This window comes from Dermacentor albipictus, chromosome 5 (assembly GCF_038994185.2).
Source record: "Dermacentor albipictus isolate Rhodes 1998 colony chromosome 5, USDA_Dalb.pri_finalv2, whole genome shotgun sequence".
Lineage (NCBI taxonomy): Eukaryota > Metazoa > Arthropoda > Arachnida > Ixodida > Ixodidae > Dermacentor > Dermacentor albipictus.
Genome location: NC_091825.1, coordinates 32,529,477 through 32,553,648, shown reverse-complemented (window position 1 = coordinate 32,553,648; position 24,172 = coordinate 32,529,477). Strand labels below are relative to the sequence as shown.

The 24,172-nt window shown below is 48.4% G+C and overlaps 1 protein-coding gene across 4 annotated transcripts in view; it reads left to right on the top strand.

Moving 5' to 3' along the window:
* Ack (activated Cdc42 kinase) overlaps window positions 1-24,172 on the top strand; it is a 121,112-nt gene that overhangs the window by 74,076 nt on the left and 22,864 nt on the right. For all 4 annotated transcript variants that reach the window (XR_010566194.1, XR_010566195.1, XM_070538345.1 and 1 more), the window contains exon 7: window positions 3,642-3,764. Coding sequence is in view for 2 of the 4 variants with exons in the window: in XM_070538345.1 (XP_070394446.1) it covers window positions 3,642-3,764 (123 nt within the window). In the remaining 2 variants the exon portion in view is untranslated. Of the gene's footprint in view, window positions 1-3,641; window positions 3,765-24,172 lie in introns of those variants that run through there.

The following is a 24,172-nucleotide window of genomic DNA, read 5'->3' as shown; positions in this document are numbered from 1 at the left end:
GCCATTCCACGCTACTGAGTTTCATTTAATGGGAGACAGATTGATGTAAGCAATTTGAGGGAGGGAAGTAAGTCTTCAGACTGAACCGAGTGCGCTCAGGCCTCGTAATGCTACGCGCTTAGAGTGGGGCGGAGAAGCTTAACTTCCCATCAAAAAGCACACCGAGGTCGCTTATTTGGACAACCATCGTCTATACCCTGCACGATCAGTGGAATAAGCGAAGACAACATTCCAGTTTTTGATGAATTTAGGGTGAGTCCGCTTAGCTGTCACATCAGGGGTGCCCCAAGGTAGTGTCTTGGGGCCTTTACTGTTTTTAATTTATATAAATGACATTGTTAAAACCATAACTCCTGGTGTGCAAATTAGACTGTTTGCCGATGATTGTATTTTGTACAGTGACATAACTTGTCAGAATGATCAGACTGTCCTCGAAAAGAATTTAAATAACATATTAAAGTGGTGTAATGAATGGGGTATGTTTATTAACACTGATAAATCCGTATTTCTTCGTGTTACTCGTAAAAAAAGCCCACTAACTTTTTCTTATACGCTAGGTTCTTCAGCTCTGCGTGAAACTCACATATACAAATACTTAGGTGTTACTTTGACTTCCACATTGTCATGGAACATGCACATTAATGATATTTGTTCTGCTTTCCGCAAACTCTGTTTCCTAAGACACAAACTGAAAAATGCCCCTCCTAACGTGAAATTACTGTGTTATTTTACATTTATTAGACCAAAGTTAGAGTATGCATGTATATCATGGGATCCTTATACTAAATCAAATATCGTGCGTCTTGAAAAAATACAAAGAAAGGCAGTCAGGTTTATATTTAATAAATTCGCAAGACTGGACTCTCCCTCCAAAATTATGACAGAAAACTCCATACCTACTCTTGAATCGCGCCGAAAGCTGCTAAGACTTGAATTCCTTTCTCTTCTTCTCAACAACAGGCTTGAAATTAAACCATCGACTTATATAACGCCTGCACTAACACGGCAAACAAGGCAGCATCATCCGGATTCACTAACACCCTATTATGCTCGAACTAACACGTTTAAATTTTCTTTTTTTCCCAGAACAGTATCAGACTGGAACGACAGGTTACAGACACAGTGTGACTAAAATTTGTATAAATCTGTATTTGTTTGTTCTTAATTTGCTCTCTTTTGTTTGTATACGTTCTATTGCCCCTCTGCTTGGACCGAAAGGTCTGCAGTATGTACTAAATAAATAAAAAATTCAGAGAATGAGGATAGGTTGAACATGCAGAGAGTGGCAATAATGTTAACGTTTTTCGAAGAGATTAAATGAATTACATAGAACAGCCGGCCTGCTCAGCTGGATTAAACAGGCGGAGGACATATAACTTGCACGGCAAGTCGCTATGCCGAGGTAGCTAAGTAAAAGAATTCACTGAATAGCGCTGAATAGATCACATGTTGCAATTGCAAAACTTAAACCTAGTAGCAGTGAAATCATGTCTGGTTAACAGAAATCCTTGTGGCAGCAGCAACTTCGAGATTGGAATTCGAATCGAAGAGTGGAATTCGCTTCCTTCTAGCATTGCGGCTATCGCTGAAACATCATCATTTCAGATAGCTCTTTGGTCATACTTGGAAGATTCCAATGTAAAATGATGTGCGTCGTTGTTTTTTATCCTTTCTTTTCTTTCTTTTTTTTCTTTTTCTTTTTTTTGTGCGAGCCGGCCGTATTGTTGCGTGAAATGTTAGATGCCATGTTTTGGAACTTCTGAAGGTGCTTTTTGTTCTTTTTCTTTTTTTTTGGAATTTGCTACATGTGCAATTTTCCAGTTCCTGTTCCTAGCCATTGTTTCTTTCTTAATAACTTGTACCTGGCTTCTTAACTCGTTTATTTCTGTATTCAGCCATTTATAACCTGTGTTGTATATTTATAAGTTTTCTTTGATGAATCCCTCCCTATGTAATGCCCGCATTGGGCCTTTAGGGTATTGAAATAAATAAAAAATAAAAATATATGTCCTCAACATCTGATAAAAATATGCATTGTCGTTCCAGCTAATATATAGCCTCGAACGGCTAAGGCTTCAGGGGTAACTGGTAAGTGGAACGCAAGTATATCGTAGCACATTTTAAGAACTGATATCTATAGTGGTGCTATATATACCACTATATCTATATTGATATAGTGGTGCTGGTCTTATGAGTTCTGCTCAGACGAGATCGCACTATGTTGCACGGCATAAATTTCGCTGTTGTAACAACTGCCCTAAAGGGAAATGACAAAACGAAATGCAAGTAAAAAAGAAAGGGAATAATGGGCAGAAATCATCAAATGACGATTGTCAAAGTCGAGTGGAGACCTCTTGAGATATACTGCTGGGGACACTAATTGGTTAACTTTGTTGGTTAAATTTATTTGGTTGTTGTGACGCAGCACTGCATCCGGGTAAGTCTGCGTCCAAAACCAGACTAAGAATCCTTGCGATGACTTGGCGCCAGCGCATCAGGATCGGCTCGCCAAATCGCCACCTTCGATTGCACTGCCGCCGGCATCGGTCCAGTTTACTCGTTCCCGGAAAGTGGAGAAGAGCCAAAGAAAGCTTCGCATTAAGACTGGCACTCAATTAGCGTGCCTAAATGGCCACATCGCCATCGAGATTTCTGATCCTAGTACCAGTAAAGTTCGTGTCTTCAGTTGATTCACCTGTACTGGCCGAAGTACGCAGTTTTCTTCGTGCGATTAAAATACATATTTTTGACAAAGAAAGCAAACCAAGACAAGCACTATGTAGATATCACGTGTAGTGGTTGCCTTTACTATATTCCAGCAGTGATACGTAAAGGGGAACATAAATCCCACCGATGGTTGTCCGGCGGGCGGCTTGGGTGTAGCCCCGCTTTGAAGAGGCCTTGGTGAGCGCAGCCGCGGAGGAACACCACAAGAGGTGCTGGATGTCTTCGAGGGCAGCTGGGCGAGGGCAGAAAGGACGAGCCGCGCTAAAGGCCGGCCAATCGTCCGGAGGCCAAAGGCTAGGTTGCAGCTGCCGTCAGTGCAGCACACTCGCGGATTATTCTCAGCCCTGTTTTGTGCTCGCTCGTTGTCCGTCTTGGAGAGCTATTCTGAACACGGTCAGATTCCCCATGTTGACGTTTCGAGCCGATCGGAGAGGCCTTGACTGCCGTGTGAGCCAGTCAACGCTCCCAACGTGGCTTGATGCGTGCTCTGCTTTCCTTTAGCGATCAGCAACCGAAAGGTCCACTCGTGCGGAAAGTCAGGCGTGCAAGCACGGGCACATGTAAAACGTGAGGGACAACACAAACTCCGAGTATCAACTGAAATGTCGCACAGTTGCGATAAAGGAAGACGCGAAACTTATCCGCACCACTGCGCGGCTTTCCGGCTCGTAGTCGGCGTTTGTGTTGTCCTTCGCATTCTACTTGCGCCCGTGCTTGCACGCCTGCTTTTCTCTAGGGCCTTTCATCCCTACCAACTTGCCCAACTTCGTCATACTGAACAAGCCTAGCTCGCAGCCTTTACACCTACGCAGTTCGGGCTCGGAAGGGTAGCTTGTATGGGCATCATCATGAGAGGATAATCTCGACTTGCATGCATTAGCTCACTGTGTGTCTGTTGTGTTGTCGGTTTGCAGGTACGGCCGTTCTTGGTGAATCCTTCAGTGGCGCCCCCACAGTCCGCCGGGTCAAGCCGTCGCGTGGACAAGGAGGAGACCATATTGGAGCCGGTGCTACTCCCCTCCGTGCGCGATAGCCAAGTGAGTCCGCTGGCGTGGTCCACGTCTTATCAATTTTTGAAAATTTGTTTCTTCGGGGATGCACCATTGTGTAATACAAGAGGAATTGTCAATGTGTTGCCAACACACTGGTAACGCAAAGGGAATTGTAATAAGATATACTGGGTGCCTCCCGGACGACCGTTTTTCTTTTATTGGAGACGCCTGCTGAGATCGCCCACGTCAGCCCAAGCGCTGTCCTCTTCGGCAGCGATCTAAGTACCGAATCAACACGATCCCGGCACCACTTTGACCGCTGTACTCTGGGGATTAGCACAGGAAACAAGAAGATCAGTGTTGATGCATTGTGCAGGGGCGCAATCATCGAGGTTAGAAGGAACGTCAGGTGTAAAAATTTGGCTGACTCAGCCCTAGTTGACGTCTAGGTAATGCATTGTTTGTAGAGAACGGTTGTATGAATAATGTAATTGTTGTGTTGGGAATGGTTATGTAGAGATTATACACGTCAGCAGTTATATTTATAATTAAAATAGAATTGTCATGATGGCAAGTTATGAGATTGAAAGCAAAGAAACCCAGTGGCCCCCTACACAGTGGTCCCAGTGCGCATACCCTTTTGGATTGGTCCCATTGAAGATAATGGCAAAAATAAATGTTCCCCAGTGGCACATACTGTTGTGATTTCGGGGTGGAGGACGAAAGACGGACTCTTTCTGCAGACGGAGAAGAAACGAGAAACTTTATACAGTGTTTACAGATAGTGGATGATAGCGGTACATGTAGCTGTAAGAGAGCAACAGACCGACTGGGCGGTTGGAAGCGACTCTCTCTGTTCACAATGGGTCGGTTTTCCCTTAAATTCCTTTTGCGACCCCTCGTCGGCAGGAACCAGGCGGGGCAGGGCGATGACGTCGCCCGCGTCGAATTCTTGATTCTTCGCGGAGATGGCTGGGCACTTCATGAAGTCGCCTCCCGTGTCGAATTCTTGATTCGTCGCGGAGAAGTGGGAGCTCCCGTCGCTGGTATGCACGTGGTGCACGTAGTATGGCAGCTCCCGTCGCCTCGGTCATAGCCACGTGGTATGGCACAACAGCAACCCCGCCGATGTGCTGATTGAGTGACGTCCTTGATGGGGCTAAGGAAATGGCTTTGCCGCCATTTCATCCGCTGTTCTTTGCTTGGACCTGAGAAAGCTCACGGAGTGACCGAAAATTAACGCCAACCGCTTCGGCGAAAGTGAGCAACCTCCCAATGCTCTCCACAGCGCCAGACCAAACTCCACGGCAACAAACGCTCTAACCTCCTCTGTGCTCTCAACGCCACCATTACAGTTATTGTACTAAACACGAAACATGCACCAGATAAAGAGTCCGGTATACAAACCTCCACAAATAGTGCTCTCAAAGAAGACACATTAAAAGTGTATAAACAGCTAAAGAATTCCTAACACTCATTTGAGCAGGCAAGACACAGCTGAGGCGATCGAAGAAAGTTTATATTTTGCCCTGTCTCGCTCCGAGTGAAATTCTGTCACTTGTCATTGGATTTACCAACTTGCTGACATGCGTCGCATGACCGAACAAGTGTTTTAACCTCTTTCCAGCATCCCGGCCAATAGAAATCTTGCGCTAGCCTAGCCTTCGTCTTTTTGATACCGAGGTGACACGCCCAAGCATTCCGCTAACTCTAAAAGATGTGGTTGGTACTTTTCTGGCACGAGTAGTTGAGTTGGTTGTATGTCCGACCCTTGGAATCCTGATATTTCCGGTACTTGAGACCTGACCTAGTGTAGAACGAGATGTTCTTTCAGGCCACTCCTTCATTCACATTAGCCTGCAGCACAGTTAGCGAAGAGTCACTTTTCTGTGCCGCGATAAGCGCCTCTCGGTCAACCCAACTAAGTTGCTCCCAGCAAAAGGATGCGGGACTAAGCAGTGAAACTTCCCCTTCAGCCCTAGGCGCCCCGTTTTCCCGAGTCTCGAAAGGCTCCTCCCCCACTGTCACTGATCCGGTAATTGATCCGTCACAAGTCTGAGTCCTCTGCTTTTCATCAGCCGTATCTCCCGGCCTAGACTGCCGCTGTGAGGACGTTACGTTGTCAGTTCCCTCGTTTGAAGATGAGCTTTCACGTTTCTTTGAGAGGGCGTGTGACCGCGATTGCGTTAATGCCATGTAAGCGAGACTGGTAGAGAACGACGGCCCTCCTTTTCTAAAATCTGCACCGTTTTGTTCGAAAAAAGATATGGAAAGTGCTCGGGTAAACTTGGACTCACGGCTGCCTCCGTTTGCAACCTTCCAAGCGCGCCCTCGAGGGTTACCCTGGCAACTGGCAAGCACGCGCTCTGCTCTTCTGTAACTTGTCTGATCCAGGCGCATTACCCTGTATAGTCCCCGGAAGAAACACAAAACGGATGAGTAACATCCATGGTGGCGGCGTAATCGCGAAGTGGCCTGCACATTTTCCCGTTAACCACGACCTCCTGGATAATCTGAGGCTCGAGTAGCCTCAGATTTTCGTCTGAATGGCTAATGCTGGCGAACGCGATTTGCTCCTTGCAATTTGAGGAAATATGGCCTTCCTTGTTGCAACGGAAGCAGATAATTGGTCTCCGGGCCTCGAACGCGCGCTGTACGTCTGCCTTAGCTTTAGCGGCCCCAGCCGACTGGACGGTCTCTGCTAGCCCTTCCCTCGCCACCTCAGCCTTAGTCGATGCGCCCTTGCTGAACTCGTCGCTCATGAATGACTTTTTATTCGGCAAAACTGGGTTCTAAGGGGAAAACCGCTTTACAGAATTGTCCTGTTTTTCTAGCCTATCTTCCTGAATGGGTTTTTCTTGGAAGTTTCGGCGCGTGTAATATTCCTCCGCGAGCTGTGCTGCCTCTCTAAGTCTACCTCTGGGAGCCTGTCCTGCAGCCAAAGTCTAACTTATTCTGGAAGAACTCCGTAAAACTATTCCAGTGCTATGCATTCAAGCACCTTATCGTGGTGGCCATACACTTCTCCACTTTTGAGCCACTCTCTTAAGTTAGACTTTAACTCGTACGTGAACTCAGTGTGCGACTCGCTGCCCCCTTTTGCCTGTCTAAACCGCTGTCGAAATGCCTAGGCAGAGAGGCGGTATTTGCGAAGAAGCGCGGCTTTTACCTTTCCGTAGTTCTCGTAGTCTTCTTTAGACAAGCGTGCGAGAACTTCCGCGGCCTCTCCTGGGACAACTGAAAGAAGTTTTTGAGACCAAAGGCTTTCGTCCAGCCCTATCTTTTCACACTTGCGTTCGAAATTCACGAGAAAAATGCGTTCTTGAACCAGGCGGGAATCATTGGCTCATTAGTGGGCATGGGGGCAAGGACTGCTTTCAACTCTTTCGCGTATCGTGCCATTCCCGTGTGCTGATTCCGGTTCTCCGGTTCTTCTGACGAGGCACGCGACGACCTCATCTTCTCCAGCTCTAGCTTGACGCCTCTATCTCAAGCATCAATTCGCGGGTGCGCTCTGATTCGTTCACACTATCACCTTCCATCGCGTTTCTATCTGAATCCGCCATCTCCCAGAGTGTGCCTGAACGCAAGTGCATTCAGGGAAAGGGACCTCGAGAGAGCACAAAATGAGCCCCACCTGGTCGTGATGCGTCGCCCGGTGTTGTTGTCAGCTGCGTCAGTATTGTCACCCAGGCTCGTCGTGACGTAGTCCTTCGGTGCTCCAAATGCTCCACCGGGCCACCCCTTGTTACGACTTTGCACCGCTGCACCACTATTACGACTTTGTGGTCCCGTAGCGCTCGTCACCCGTTTCGTGACAGAGCGTTGGTAGCGAAGACTCCGAGCCAGGCGTCGATGAGAATAACGAAAGGGATTTTATACATTATATACAGGTCATTGTACAGGACAAGATCGGATCGGCACTGGGGCCGAGAGCTCACACAAACGCGACTGTTCCCGCACGGCAACGTCCGGCGAAAACGCGTGACACATCTCACCCCAGTCGGGAGCGACACTGTCTCCCGGTGGGTCGGCGGATCCTGTTTTCGAGGCGGCCTCCTCGCCGCTTTATAATCCCCGAGAACCATTGTCACTCAAACGGCCCAATACAAAGTCAGCACACGACGGTCGTCCGAGGGGTCCAACCAGCGACCGCGCTGGCCACCCGGTTCAAAGTTCGCGCGCGCGGTGACCTCCAGGCAAAGGGAGGTGCGGCGCCGGGCTGTCTGGCACACGCTGACACGTCCGAACACGCTGCTCGCCGAGGCTTCTCCCGCAGGACACCGCTGCCTGACGGCTCAGCATCTTGCCTTTTCAAGGGAGAATTTGGACGCTCGCAGGATAAATTCTGCATCTTGCAGATTCGGAATCCGGGCTTGTGGTAATGGCACAACAGCATCCCCGCCCTCAGATAAGGCGCCGGGAAGACGAGCTGCCTCCACGTGGCTCGGATGCCAGGCGCGCATGTTCGTCAGGCTCGTCCAAGTTCACGTCCAGTGTCGGGACGCCAGGTAACTTCACGTGCCCAGGTCCGACTCGCCAGGACAGGAGCTCTGCTCACCACGTTGTCGCCAAGGCACCTCGACCAGCTCCGCTCGGGTCGTTCCTAAGACCTTGCTTCTCGCCACTGGTCCCGGTTGGTCGTTCTGCAGCTTGCAAAACCGACCGGCAAAAGGCAACACCCAACACGAACAAGTGCCCTCTGTCTCCCGTCAAACACCAGACAAGGCCATAATCCAAATCAACCTAACTAAATTGCTATCCCCTTTTTTCTCCCGCTGCAACAAGAGGCAGGTGTACGATCTAGTACACAAGGCTGAAACAACCAGTTTTCAAATTAACAACACAACAAAATAGAAACAATTATTAATCAGCAATAATAATTACAAATGGAATGGTCCCCTTGAAATCACTTGGACCGAAAACATATTACTGAGGAAGCAAGTGAGGTCATTCATTTTTCCCGGCGATATTTTCGCGGAATCCGAAGCTGCTTATATTTGCGACCCTGCTTATCCGTGTAGCGGCGGTACAATAAGCCAGATTCCTTGCCAAATGAAACCCTCTTTTTTTTCACTCCCCGTTTGACGCTCTTCCTTAGATCGGCTAGTGAACAATCTTCCTGTTGCTCGCGAATCCGAGTTTCCCTTTCAACTGCAGCCTGCTCCTGCCAGCTGGCGGAAACCGGAGCGAGTGTGGAGCCCGCGTCGCCTAATTGCGGCGTCGCGTCTATATCGCGGCTAGCACTGCACGCGTCACTCCCACTCACCTCCAGGACCCGCTCGCCTAGGCCAGCCTCCGAGCTCTGCCTCTCCCGTGACTGCTCGCCACTCAAGTTACCCTGATCGGTCCCTGTACCGCACCGCTGTTCGCTCACCGACGCTAAGTCAAGTTCCCTCGACAGCGGGCGCGCTTTGGATCGCGTGGGGGCCATGTACGCCACGTCGGCAAAGAATGATTTGCCGTGATCCCTCAGCAGCTGCTCCGAGCTATTTGAGAAGAGGTAGGAAAATTGCTCCGGGAGGGCGGCCGACACCGCGGCTTCGGTGTTAAGTTTCCCAAACTCTCCTTCAATGATAACCGTTGCGATCGGTAAACAGACACTCTCCTTCTCGGCCACTTGCCGTATCCTAACGCACTCTCCCGTAAAATCACTCGAGGAGACGAAAGACGGGTGAACAACGTCCATAGTTGCTGCAGAGTCCCGCAGTGCTCGGCACTTCTTGCCGTTTACCTTAATTTCCTGCACATAGGGCTCCAATAGACGTATGTTTTTGTGAGTTTCCTGTATCGTTGCAAAAGCAATTCTCTCTGGGCAGCTTGCAGCGATGTGCCCTTGCATTTTGCAATTGTAGCAGGTTAACGGTTTCCGTTTTTCAAAAGAACGCGTCATTTCGTTTCGCTGTTTCGGACCATCGTCATCATTCTGAGATGCATTCTGTCCTTCCCTTACAGTTTCTTTGGTAAGGGATTCGTCGTCCCGAAACTCGCGACGCGTGATTTGCTTCCGTTCGTCGGGCTTCCCGGAAAACCAATCTCTCCTATCAGCTTTTTCTACGCGCACTGCCTTGCTGTGCAAGCTGCGGCGGGTGTAATACTCTTCCGCTAACTCTGCTGCCTTGTTTAGCTAAACCTCCTTTAGCCTATCTTGCAGCCAGAGCCGGACATCCTCATCAATGCAACGGTAGAACTGCTCCAACGCGATGCATTCGACGATTTTGTCGCGGTCGTCGTAAACCTCTTCGCCCTTCAGCCATTCCACCAAGTCGGCTTTTAGACGAAACGCGGAGTCAACATTCGACTCCTTGCCCCTTTTTTTGCATACCGGAACCTCTGCCGGAAAGCTTCGGGCGACAATTTGTACTTCCGCAGTAGCGCTTCCTTCACATCACTGTAGCTCTCAAACGCCTCTTTCGATAAGCAAGTTATTACGTCTGATGCCTCCCCAGGAAGCAAGGCTAACAGATTCTGTGCCCAAAGGGATCGCTCAATGCTATTCCGTTCGCACACGTGCTCAAATTTCACGAGGTATTTGGCCATATCCTCTCCGACGACAAAGGGTGGAAGTTGATCGCGTATTCTTGGAACGTTAGAAGTGAGACTAGGCGCCGGCGAGTTATTTCGGATCTCCAACTCTTTCATTTTAAGCTCGTGCTCACGTCGCTCCCTCTCTCTCCTTTCCTCCTTTTCCTCCTCGCGAAGTTCCTTTTCTCTCCTTTCCTGCTCGCAACGTTCCTTCTCCTCCCTTTCCCGACGTTCATTGATATCCGCCCAGGCCGCAGCGGCTTCCTCAGCCGTTACGTCCCCAGTCCTCATGACCTCAAGGATCGCATTCTTTGTTTTGGTTGAGCCCAACTCAATGCCCAACTCCTCACAAATTTCGAGAAGTTCCTTCACCTTGTACTTCTCCATCGTTCACACTGTCCTCCTGCTGTTTACCCTTTTTGAATATACCTGCCGTACGCTACTATAACACTACTAGTAAGACATATGCAAGTATTTCACACACTGCCCCGTTTACCCCCTCAGCATCCCCTGGTTTTCAAAACACTCTTACTAGGCTTGAAACACACAAGGTTATCACAATGCAACACCAAATCCTTCCCTAAGCTACTATAACCTGTGTCAGAGAAAGTCTGGTGTTTGAGGTAAACTTCAGGCACTCACCGCGCCGAGGTAGCTGATGCCGGTCAATCCCGTAGCTGCCATCCACTGTTACGACTTTGCACCGCTGCACCACTATTACGACTTTGTGGTCCCGTAGCGCTCGTCACCCGTTTCGTGACAGAGCGTTGGTAGCGAAGACTCCGAGCCAGGCGTCGATGAGAATAACGAAAGGGATTTTATACATTATATACAGGTCATTGTACAGGACAAGATCGGATCGGCACTGGGGCCGAGAGCTCACACAAACGCGACTGTTCCCGCACGGCAACGTCCGGCGAAAACGCGTGACACATCTCACCCCAGTCGGGAGCGACACTGTCTCCCGGTGGGTCGGCGGATCCTGTTTTCGAGGCGGCCTCCTCGCCGCTTTATAATCCCCGAGAACCATTGTCACTCAAACGGCCCAATACAAAGTCAGCACACGACGGTCGTCCGAGGGGTCCAACCAGCGACCGCGCTGGCCACCCGGTTCAAAGTTCGCGCGCGCGGTGACTTCCAGGCAAAGGGAGATGCGGCGCCGGGCTGTCTGGCACACGCTGACACGTCCGAACACGCTGCTCGCCGAGGCTTCTCCCGCAGGACACCGCTGCCTGACGGCTCAGCATCTTGCCTTTTCAAGGGAGAATTTGGACGCTCGCAGGATAAATTCTGCATCTTGCAGATTCGGAATCCGGGCTTGTGGTAATGGCACAACACCCTGGCCTTGCCTTGCTCAGGCGCGTCGACGTTCCTTGCTGCCTTGCTCCTGATGCAGAACACCACAGCAGCTCCTTTGTCGCTCAACGAAGTCCTTCGGCTCTGCCCTCGTTTCTTGACGCGCAGCAGCTCTCGTCCCGCTCAGCTCCTGTCTCGCAAATGTTGTCTGGCAGGCTCGTACGGCATGACAGTGCTGCTTCTTACAGCGTACCAGTAGGTCCAAGTTGCAGCGAGCGTCCAGTCAGCTTCACCAGACTTAAGCACCTACCTCGCTGCGGGCTGTCCGATCCTGTCGACTGTGCCAGTTATTTCCCTTACCCTTTATCCTCTGGTAGCTTCAACACTCGTTAAGGAGGGAGGGTGTTTAAGGTCTGAAGTCGGCGCCCCTCGATGATTCGAGTGCACGGTGGCAGCGCGAAAGAAGAGCCGTTGTCCGATAAAGTGACGCTTTAATCAAACGCCGAGACGTCTGTCCGAGTCCAAGCCCGAAACTTGCCTCTCTCTCTCTACTCGGACCGTCTACCCTTTTGTCCCGAGCGAGGGTGCAGATCTAGTGCCTCTTCTACGGCGCAGCCACTAATCCGATTTCTTTCCACACGTGGGTGTCCCCTCTTCGCGGAACCCACCTGCGTCCTTCTTTTCTTGTTATTGGCCGACACAGCAGCGTGTGAACTCGTCCTGCGCTTTGATGTAGTCGCCTAAACTGGGCCACAGAACAACAGCAAGGCAAACTCCCTAACCTCAAACTGACTATCGAGGAGGAGGAGATTTTAATGCGGAGAAAGGAGGAGAGGTCGGCCTGGAGAGCGTGTCTCGAGCCTGCTACTCCTCACTGGGGAAAGGGGAAGCGGGAAGTACAGGGAAAGGTAGGTGGTGGATGATTATGTTATGGTACAGTGAGGTACTATATATATATATATATATATACACGTTGTCCAATATGCGGATGCGCACTGTAGACGCAATACACGCAAGGGCAATCTTGTCCACACAAAAAGTAATCTCGTGTCACAAAAAGTTATTGCGCAAACTCATTTCGCAATGACTGCACGTCTCACAGGTTCTAGAGGCGATCGTCTGAACCAGTCTCACTTAGAAAGTTCAAAAGTGATTTTATGGCACGTTGGGCACAGTCAACACCCCTCCAGGCGTCCGAAAGCTTTTCTTCCGAAAAGCGGCTGGAGTCCAAGCAGTCAGCAGTAGACCTGAGTGTTCTTCGTTCGGCCGCATACTGAGGGCACACGCAAAGTACGGGAGCTGTTGTCTCGGGAGTGTGACAGACGCTACAGTCAGGGTCCCGTGGTTGTCCAATCTTCTGAAGGTATCGGTGGGTGTATGCCATATCCAGTCGTAATCGATGAAGGAGTGTTTCCTGGCTTCCGCGCAATCGAAGTGGAAGCCGGAATCGTAAAATCTATGGAGGCGCTCTTGCCGATGTTCGGGGTTGTCCCAATGTCGCGCAATAGAAGTTATGATGGAGTTAGCAAGGCGTTAATGCCATGCCGGAAAAAATGAATTTTTAAAATGTTTCCGTCAGTGTGCGCCTTCTTTGCTTCCGCGTCATCTTGTTTATATAGTTCCAGCTATTCCACAATGGCTAGCAATCCACTGCAGCACGATGGTGTGCCCGGAATAAGACGCCTCAGCAAGCAGAGACATGATATCATAATCAAGAGGACTATATGTGCTTCTGTCATTCATATAATTGCTGATGAGTTGCAGTGCTGGTTTTGAGTCACAGAACACTGTCCACTTCTCGAGGCTTTGTTGCAGTATGCAGCGAATTGCTTCTCGAACTCCGGTCAACTCAGCTGCTGTAGATGACGTCCTGTGTCCCACCTTGAACCGTTATGCGATACCCATTCCAGGTACCGTGTAAGTTGCCGCGGACGAGGTCTGTGTCACAAAATCATCTGTAAAAACATGTTCGGGATATCCATGCATGTAAGCAATGTATGATAACGCGAAATGCTTGAGCCCAGCAAGCAACATTTTGGACTTCGTTATTCCAGGGATTGAGAGTTTCACCGTTGGCTTTGCCATCGTCCAGAGTGGAACTTCGGGTATGTCATACGGTTCGAAGTCCGACTGCAATAAGTCTTGCTGCGACAACACGGCTTCTGAGTAGGCAGACACAGAACGTACGCTTGTGACGTTCGTGAGTGGATGATTCCTGTGTCTAGTCAGTAGCCTTAGATGCACTCGCAATGGCTCATGTTGCAGGTAAACTGGAGCTGGGCACGCACGTGCCTCTGCAATAGTGCCCGAAGTAGACGCACATTGTGGTAGTCCTAGGCAAATTTTAAGTGCGCGAGCCTGAGCGCTTTCAAGTGTGCGTACAGCAGTTGTACTAACCCGAGAAAGTACAGGCGCACTGTAGCGGAGGTAGCCAACAAAAACTGCCTGGTAGAGCTGCAGAAGAGATGATTTGGATGGCCCCCCTGATTTTCCAGACATATGTCGAATGATCTGAGTAAAGCTGTCCAGCTTTCCAGAGATGTGCTTCGACCAAGCTAAGTCACGATCGATGATGACTCTGAGAAACTTGTTGTGCCTTACCGAAGGTATAATCTTTCCATCAATCATAACGGGGTAGCAGGCCATTGACTTCTGTGTAAATGCCATGGTTACGCTTTTTGTCGGTGAGAGCTGCAGTCCGCGACTGTTAAGGTATGTCGACGTTATTGACACCGCGCTGCAGCTTGATTTGCACTTACAAGTGCGTTAAGCTCGTGGTCCATATACAGATGTCGTCTGCGTACACAGAGACCGAGATTGTGCCTGCGTGTTCTTTGACCAGTCCCTCAATGAGAACGACATTTAATAAAGTTGGGCTCAATACACCTCCTTGAGGCACCCCACGATAGACGGAGTGGTTTCTTGTTTCGCCGTCTGGAGTTGTCATGAATATCGTTCCCTCTTGAAGATAGCTGGCTATCCATTGATGCGTACGTCCACCGATGCCAGATTCTTCTAGGACATTTAAAATTGCATCATATAGAACGTTGTGAAAAGCACCCTTGATATCAAGAAAGCAGCCGTTAATCGACGGCGACGTTTCTGATGTTCAACAGTTGTTACTAGGTTAATGACGCTGTCGATTGACGACCTACCCTTTTGGGAACCTGTCATTGCGTCTGGATATATCTCCTTCTCCTTCGCTTCTCCAAAAACCACACCAGGCGCGTCAAAACCATGCGTTCCATGGTTTAACCTATGCAACTGGCAAGCGTCACAGGTCTGTAGGAAAGCATAGCATGGGGTGTCTTGCCTGGTTTCAATAATGCCTCGATTTTGTTTGTCTTCCAGTGTGCAGGCACAGTTCCCGAGGACCAAGAGAGAATGTATAAAGCTAGTAGCTCTTCAGTCGCTCGAGGGCCTAGATGGCGCAAGGTAGAATAGGTAATGCCATCAGGCCCAGGCGCACTTGAGTGTCTTGAAGAGGAAATCGCTGCACTACTCTTGCAGCGTGAACGGGAGGTCGAGACGATCGCCCATTGTTGGAGGAGCATATTTTAGCGCTGAAGCTACCGATGTTGTAGATCCGGAGAGGTGCATGCAGAAATCTTCCGTGATTTACTTCTCACTGTGCGTCTGGATGATAGCCAAAGCTCGGAAGGGACGTAGCTGTTGTGGAGAAGATGGTAGTGCTCGTACAACATGCCATATTGTGGACAACAGTTTTCTCGGGTCCAGGCTGGTGCAAAAGGACTTCCAACATTGTCTGTCGAGCTTGTCTAAGTATCTTTGAATTTTCTTTTGCACACGGCGTGGCGTCCTCAAGTCTGATATCAATTTAGTTGGCCTGTATTTCCTCTCGGCGCGACGTCGGACTGCCCGCAGCTCTTCATATATGACGTCAACGGATGTTCTTGAATTTGATGTTTGGATTAAGCAGGAGACACACGGTACGATTCGGCGTCCGATCCGACGTGCGGCGCCGCATGCTCCGGCATGCGGCATACGACGATTCGGGGCACACGATGCGTGCATCCGAAAGATTGAGCGGCGCGTAAGCTCCGCCCTGATCCAGCCCCCCAGCTTGACTTCATAGCCACGTCGAGAAATGCAATACAAACAACTCTGCACAACACTGCTTCGCTTTACGCGAACACTGTCAATAAAATCATGCCCCTGCGAGTGACAGAACACTTCACGACGGCGCGTTGTCCACTGACGACTCCGCTAACAGCCAGCGATAGAGCCGGTAGGCCTACGATCCAACCAGAGCGCATCGAAGAGCGCTTATGTTTGCCAAAACAATTAACACTGTACACTTGGGTCGCCCGTAATTAAATGCAATTGGTCTACTCGACGCAGTCGTTGCGAAGTGCAAACGTGCAAGCGAAGCGAGCAGCCTCGCTCAGAAATGCCCTCGCATCGCGGCTCCCGATCTCGCCAGTAGCTTAGGCGCTGCTTAACTAGGCGCTGCTTTGCATAACAGGCGCACGTTCGAGATAATTTTACTGAACTGGTAACTATTTCGTGTCGGAAACAAACTACAGCAGGCAAGGAAAAAAGAAACTGCGAGAAACCGGCGAGCCAGCACCGCCTCTGTGGAGGGAACATCAGAGGACGTCACATGCCAGCCACGCTGTCATTGGCTACGGCCAAACGACGGTGCGGTTGTCGGACGCGTCGGACGATGAAAATCTGCCCGGTTTGTCGCACGCCGGACGTCCGATCCGGCGCTTCGGCACGGCAAAACACCTCGATTCCGGCTGCCGTTCCGGCGCGTCGGACGCCGGATCGGACACCGAATCGGACCGTGTGTCTCCCGCTTTATGCGTGTTGTTGCGTGCATTGCTGCTGTAATGCGCTCTTCAATCTCTTTCGGTGAAATGATAGAGTTGCAGGATTCTTCCAGCTTGTTCTGAAAAGCATCCCAGTCAGTGAGTCGCGTATGAGAACTTGGGAGTCTTGTAAACCATGTCAGTTGTACATAGGTAGGTAAGTGATCACTGCCATACGTTTCAGCATATGTTCAACAGGCACCAAAAGACGAAAGGCACCGTGAAGCGATAGCTAAATCGAGACTGCTGCTGTACGTTGTGCCACGAAAAAATGTTGGTGAGCCGTCGTTAAAACTGACTCTAATTATCAAAGTGTCAATGAGGCATTTGAAGGCACAGCCAAGGGACATCTAACTGCGATATCTTTAGCGACGTACTAATTGCGTAGTTACCATTTTTCGACTGATAAATAAACCCTGCGAAATACGGAGATTACCACGTGACTGCACTCCCACCCGGATAATAAAGCAGCGCCCTCGAACAAGCTCCCTTTGAGTCATCCAGAGAGCAAAATAAAGGAGAACATCGGGATCGAGCTGGTGCCTTATCTGCCGCGCCCTGGCCAAAGTAACACGTTGCGTTTGGTGTCAGTCGGAAACATGCTGTGATAGATGTCTTAGCGTAGATAAAATGCGTGTTTTTTTTTTCACGAGATCTATCAGCACAAAATCGAATTGACAACTCAGTGCAAAGGTTTAAAGGGGCGTTTTGTTTTGTCCCAGAAGCCATGTGTTTCTCTAATGAGCAGAAAGTAAACGTGATGAGGGTCAGGCCTGTCTCCTGTATAACCTGCCATAAACCCTTGCCTTTGGCTCTCGTCTAGGCGTAGCCCCACGCTCCGTGCGGGGCGTTAAAGTCTCCCCCGATTAGTCGGGGATGGGAGCCCGCAACGTCGGGGAGCCTCCTAAACAGGGCTAGGAAGCGCTGCCGTACGTGCGCGGGGTTGCTGTATAGATTGAGGATAAACGTTCTGGATTGGCTCTTGCTTCTGGGTATAATTTCTAGGAATACTTGTTCAATCTGCGCTACCTTAATGTCGTGACGAACGACCACTATGCCTTTCCTGACCAAAGTAGTTACCGCGCGGTTCTCCCCGGATGTGGGACCGATGGCTTGGTAACCTGGTAAATTTGCTAATTCGTGTGTCTCTTGTAGCATTATTACGTCGGGTTTCGATTTACTTTTGAGGTGTTGCTGAAGGACCGCTTTTTTTTTCGGCGTAACTCCTGCAATTCGACTGGCATATCGTCAGCGTGCCTCTTTTACCGTGTTTGCCTATTTTGGTCTGGTCGTGCGGTGGCGGTCTGAACGACCCCAGATGCTATTCTGGTGCTTGCAGCGGCGTCGTGGAATTGATTAGATGCGACCCCAATTATATTGGGGCCCCTGCGCTGGTAACTGGCTGCAGTTTGGCTACCCTAAGACTTAGGTTGGCCACGTTGTTTTCAAATTTGTCAAGTCTCGACATTATGGTCGGTTTGTTCGTTCCGTTCTCTACGACGCACTCACACGTATTGCAGAAGTTTTGTCCTAAAAAAATAGCCATCGCATTCTTTTTATGCGATCCCTCTCGGATATTATGGCTTTACAGGGCAAAAAGGCAATGCCGAAGCACATAGTTTATATATGTATCATATGCTGTTTCACAATCCGCAGTGGTCGATATGTTGAGCAGCGCCATCGGCTTCTTGCAGGTAGCTGGCGTAGACATATAGTGATTTCAAGCCTACTAGACTTGAAATGCATGAGAACGATGCCGGTTCATCACAAATATTTGATAGCGGCTGCCGTTTAGATGTTTCGTGATTGCCTTCGGTTGGCGGTACACGAGCATGCACTCCCTACGTCAAGGAATCAGATAGTGAGCAGATTTACCACTTCACGCTGGCAATACAGAGACGCCGGTTCTCTTCGTTTAATTTAAACGGATATACTCAAAATAGTTCGGAACACATACACACACCGTGGTTGATAATGCGCGTCACATGTTCGCTCCCCCAAGAGATACTTCCGCGTATACTGTAGTTATCGATGCACTGAAAGGCTTCCCTGACGACCTGATATAAACGGACATTGCCTGAATTTCACAAAGTACGATCTGAAACATCTCGAACTCGTTCGGCAGTATGCGCCAGCAATACTTTCAAGCAGCTCCGCGCCGGATCAAACAAGCCAGAGAGGAGGAAAGGCTCACCGCGTTCCCTTTCCTCCTCGCCCTATGAGAAGGTCTATAGACACGATGGCGGTTGCGGGCAAACTGGATGAATTTAAGGTCAAGGAACGCTACGTACCTGCTATTTCTGAAACATAAACACCATGCGAATTTGTCAAGCAGACAACTCTGACACGGCGATCAGAAACAGCCGCATTAAAGCACACCGTAGGGTCTATAGACCGTTTCATCGGGCGAGGAGGATAGGGCGCGCGGAGAGCCTTTTCTCCTCTCTGGCTTGGGCGATCCGGCGCGGCGCTGCTTGAAAGTATTGCTGTCGCGTGCTGCGGAACGATTTAGAGATGTTTTAAATCTTACTTTGTGAAATTTACCCCATGTTCGTTCATATAAGGTCGTCAGGGAAGCCTTTCGGTGCATCGGTAACTACTGTAGGTAGAAATATGTCTTGGGGGCGCAAAAATGTGACGCGCATAATTAGCCGCGGTGTACGCGCATTATCAGTCGCGGTGCGTGTATGTGTTGTTCACTATTTTGCTTATATCGATTTTAATTCAACAAAGAAAACCGGTGTCCCTGTATTACCAGCATTAAATGGTAAATCAGCTCACTGTCTGATCGAATGGCGTAGGGAGTAAAACATAAAACATAAGAGTGTATGCTCATGCACGGCCAACCTAAGGCAACCACAAAACATCTGAGCGGCAGGCGCTATCAAATATTTGTGATACACTGGCATCGTTCTCACGCATTTCTAGTCTAGTATGCTTGAAATTACCATATGCCTACGCTAGCATTGCTGCATGAGGCCCATGGCGCTGCTCAACACAGCGATCACTGCGGTTGGTGAGCCAGCACGATACATATATAAGCTGTGTGCTTCGGCATTGTGTTTTTGGCCTGTATATAGCGATAATATATGATAGGGTTCGCATAAAAAGAATGCGATGGCAATTTTTGAGCGCAAAATTTCCGTAATACGTGAGTGCGTCGTAGAGAACTGAACGAATACAACCGGGAAAAAAAATTCGGTTATCATCATCTTTCTCTAAAAAAAGCAAGAGAAAACGGACTAACGCCGCACAACGTTTATAAATATATAACCGCTGATGCCGTATGCTAAGAAAGATATCCATAATCCAGCACCTACTACTGCTTAGGACGCTAGCGAAGTTCGTAAACGGTCGCTTTGATGGACAAGCTTAATTCAGACTATAAGGTATGCTGCTATTACTAGCCAAGACTATTTTATTCATGGGTGGAAACCTCATCCACCCAACCAAGTAGTCACGCAATGTAACCTGCAGTGAACAGTATGAGCGCTTGTCAAAGTATAACAACACAGCTCCTATCGTATATAGCAGAACGGCACACACACTGTTACGATCGTCGCGTATGTTTCATGGCTCCTAAACCGCAGCTTAGAAGTAGAGGATAATACTGCAATAACATCACATTAGTGATTGGAACATTCAGAAATACACAACTGATCTCCGAGGCTGATTGTAGGCTCAAATATGCGCGCACACTTCGCGCTGCGTGTTCCGTCCACCTCAACGCCAGCAGAAATTCCGGCTACAACGCCTTCAATCATTTGAGCACGTCTCACAGAACCGTTTACCACGTACCGTTTACCACGTAGAAGACGCACGTCATACTAAATAGACCGCACGACCGCGAAAACAAACGCCAGAACCCACCGCCGAGCGTATACCTGCCATGCAAAAGACCGCTTTCACCCAAGCCAGTATGGCGCTGCTCATAGGCGGCGCCACTGCGGTCCAAATATGGCGGCGCCTACGAAAAAACGGTCTATAGGCGACATCACAGAATCGTCGGCACCTCGAATCAACACTTCCATGCCCGCCGTGGTTGCTTTGCGGCTGTGGGCATTGCTCGAGGTCGCGGGTTTGATCCCGACCGCGGCAGCCGCATTTCGACGGGAGGGAAAGGGAACACGCACGTGCACTTAGATTTTGGGACACGTTGTACACGGTGTCCGCCACTGCGGTGTCCTTCATAATCCGACTGAGGTTTCGGTCCGTACGGCCCCATATTTCAATTAGAGTTTAATGCTTCTGCCACAATGTGATGCTCCATGTGCGGCAATGAATATGCTGAATCCTCTCTCTCAGGCACTGTCCCTAGGTGTTCTCTGTATTACGCAAACAGCAGTGGTTCACACAAAATAACGTTTAACGTTAACTAATCGCTGTCGTGTTGGATAAACGTTCAAGAAATTAAACGTTCGCCGTCAACATCAGCGCTAATTGTCGCCAATCAAAGCAATCAGCACAGAAAGCTTCGCTTACACCGGTTCCCACAGTGCGTGGGATCCGCATAATGTTTTCTCTACTGAGAAGGAAGTGTCCGTCGTGTTGTTGCTACGAGACCCATGAACACCTAATATTAGAGGTTCCTGCTTTTGTCGCACAGTGCACGTCGCTACTCATGGACTGTAGTTTTCTTGGCCTCTGGTGGCTGTTCCTCGCGACGCAGCCATGCTCATCGCACCCTCCTTACTTTTCTAGAATTAACTGACTTCGCTATCCGTGTGTGTTCCTTGTTCAGTTTTCTTTTGTGATTGACGAGCCCTCAGACCTTTTCTGTTTTCTTTATCATTATTTTGCAAATAGTTTGACCGACAGTCTTTCATTTTCTTTCTCCCGCTACTGCTGTTCCTATCTTCAGTTGCCGTGTTTCTATCCCCCCTTCCTAAACAGTGGTTTGGCGTCGGGCTTCTTCTTGTGGTCGTTGCCAGCGTGCGTCTTTCATTATTTTCCTCTCTGTCCACCGCACATATGTTTGCAATCAACCAATCAAGTCAAATCAAAATTATACTTACCCGTCGCCGTATTCAAGGTTATTTCGACAAAGGTATCCGTTTGAAGCCACCACAGATTTCTCCGCGTTCATGACGTTTCGTACGTGCGCAAGCGATTAGGACGCGCTTGCTGCGCGTGCACGTGACACGCTCAAGCGCACTCCTTCACTTTCTCCGGTTTCTGGGCCAGCGACGCCGTGCGCGTGCGTGCGGCCATTTTCAGGGGATCACCGCAGGCCGCGAGGTGACATGAATGTGCATTCAGCAGGAACAGCGCATACATTGTGCTTGTGAAAGTCAGAGCTCTAAAGAACGAGTGGCAACATCGTAAAGCCTGCCATTAGTAGAGCGCTTTAGTTTAGGGGACGCGAGCGGCTTGCGTACGCAAGAACTAGGGGCGACTGTACTGCGTATGCGCGGACACTTACGTATGGGTCTGCGCATGCGCAGTATCGTCGCCCCTAGTTCTTGCGTACGCAAGCCGCTCGCGTCCCCTAAACTAAAACTCTCAATTACCCATGTTGCTTTGAACGTTGGTACATTGGGTGGGCCTTGCCGCAAATCAGTGGCGAGCCTTATTTTATTTAATTTATTTACAGAACACTGCAGGCCTGACAGAGGGCTTAACCATGAGTTGCAAAAGTACATAAATATATATCCAAGCAACGCATAGAATTGTTAGTATATAAACAAGATCACATACCTAGCAACAAAGCATTAACAAATATAAAAGCAAAAAAAAGGAAAAAGCCACGAACCGTACAAATATTATCAAGTAGCAACATCATGTACAAGGGCAATGAAGCGTAGCAATTAACGCAATAATATACAAAGTTGTTTGCGCACTTGAAGCACAACCAAATTGTCAAAAAATATGTCGCACACGCACATAAAAAAATTACACATCCGTTACTGCAGCTGACTAGACACAGGATAACCGAACACAAGAAAACTGGTAAATGTGAGTATAAATTCACGGTATATTAGTGCCAGCGATGTCAAAGACTTATATGTTCTAAGAAATCAGCATTAAATAACTGTCAAAACGGTAGGTTGTTCCAATCTGTTATGGTGCGTGGAATGAACGAGTATTTAAAACGTTAGTTTGGTTGTGATAACGTGTTCAAGAGTCAGACTGACGATGCAGTGTCCTACGTGCTTTAAGTGGTTTCAAATAAGGATCTGGGATTACAGACAAGAGAAACAGTTTAAGCGAAAACAGAAATCTCAGCCTGTATTTTTCTTCGTAAATGAAGAGTCTGAATGTTATGCTGCGTCATTAAACTAGAGGGAGAGTAACTTGTACGATATTTAGAATAGATGAATCTGACAGCTTTAAGATGTATGAGTGCAAGAGTATCGATGTCAGTTTTTGTATAGGGATTCCAGACAATGCTGAGGTATCCGAATTTAGTTCAAATTGGTGATGTATAAGCCGTTAACCTATTACTGGGAGGTCTATGCTCTAGCTTATGTCTGAGAAAGCAAAGATGCCGGAACGAAGAGTTACGTATGCTAGAAATGTCAGTCCTCCAGCTGAGCTTGTTGGTTATTGTGCTTCCCAAGTACTTGTGCTCGTTGACTTCCGTAAGCAGTTCGGAACCTAGTTTGTAGACAAACGACACTCCTGTAATTTTCTTTTTGATTATGGACATGTAGACTGTTTCACTAGAATTTAATTCCGTGCTCCACCGACGACACCAAGAAAGAATGCTTTGGAGATTAGTTTAGTACTATAATAGATCTTCTTGGCAGTTAATTTCATTATACACTACAGAACCGTCTGCAAATTACCTAATTTGAACAGGGGAATTAATTTCATTCGTATTGTCATTAATATATATCAAGAATAGTAAAGGGACAAGTACACTGCCCTGTGGCCTGGCACTCCAGACGATACTGGAAGTTCGTTGGATGAATGGTCGTTAATTGAAACAAACTGCATGCGGTTAGTCAGATAAGCAGCTACCCACTTCACTAAGTAGGTTGGAAGGTTAATTGATTCTGGTTTGTTAATAAGCATGCTATGTGATACAAGATCGAAGGCTTTCCTGAAATCTAAAAATATTACAGCAATTTGTCCGGTACTATCAAGAACACTGGCGAAATTGTGAATAATTGTTGTTAATTGTGTTACAGGGGAAACAGCCTTGCGAAAACCGTGTTGGCAAGAAGAAACTGTGTTGTTATCACCTATTAATTTAATAATTTCATTAGCTATGATATGTTCAAGTAGTTTACAACACGATGAAGCTATAGTGATGTAGGGCGATAACTTGTTACTATGGTGTGGCGTCACCTTTTCTCAGTACAGGCACAACACGTGCCAAAAGCCAATCTCTAGGCAGGGTAGCTGAAGACCAAGACACTGGAAATATAACTATAAAAGGTGCTAATGCTTCGGCATACCTCCTCAAAACAAAACAAAACAAAACAAAAGAAACGTTAGGTTTATCATCTGGACCTGAGGAGGATTTAGATTTAAGGTTGAGTAGCATTAAAACGACACCTGATAGCGACACAATAGCAAGTGCAGAGTTGCATGGCGTACGGTTACGTAGTGTATTAGTATCAGAGTTAGAAAAAGCACTGTTAAAGTATTGATTAAAATAATGCGCAGAATTGTGCTTTTCGTTGACAGTGTTCCCCTCGTGTACAATATGGCTAACTGCCTTGCTCTTTTTTCTTAGAAAGGCCCAAAATTTGCGATGCGAAGCGAATAAAATCTGGCAGCACACGCTGCCAGATTTATTTGCTAATGTTTGTAGCGGTCTTGTAAACTTCTGCAGACACGAGTGGTCTC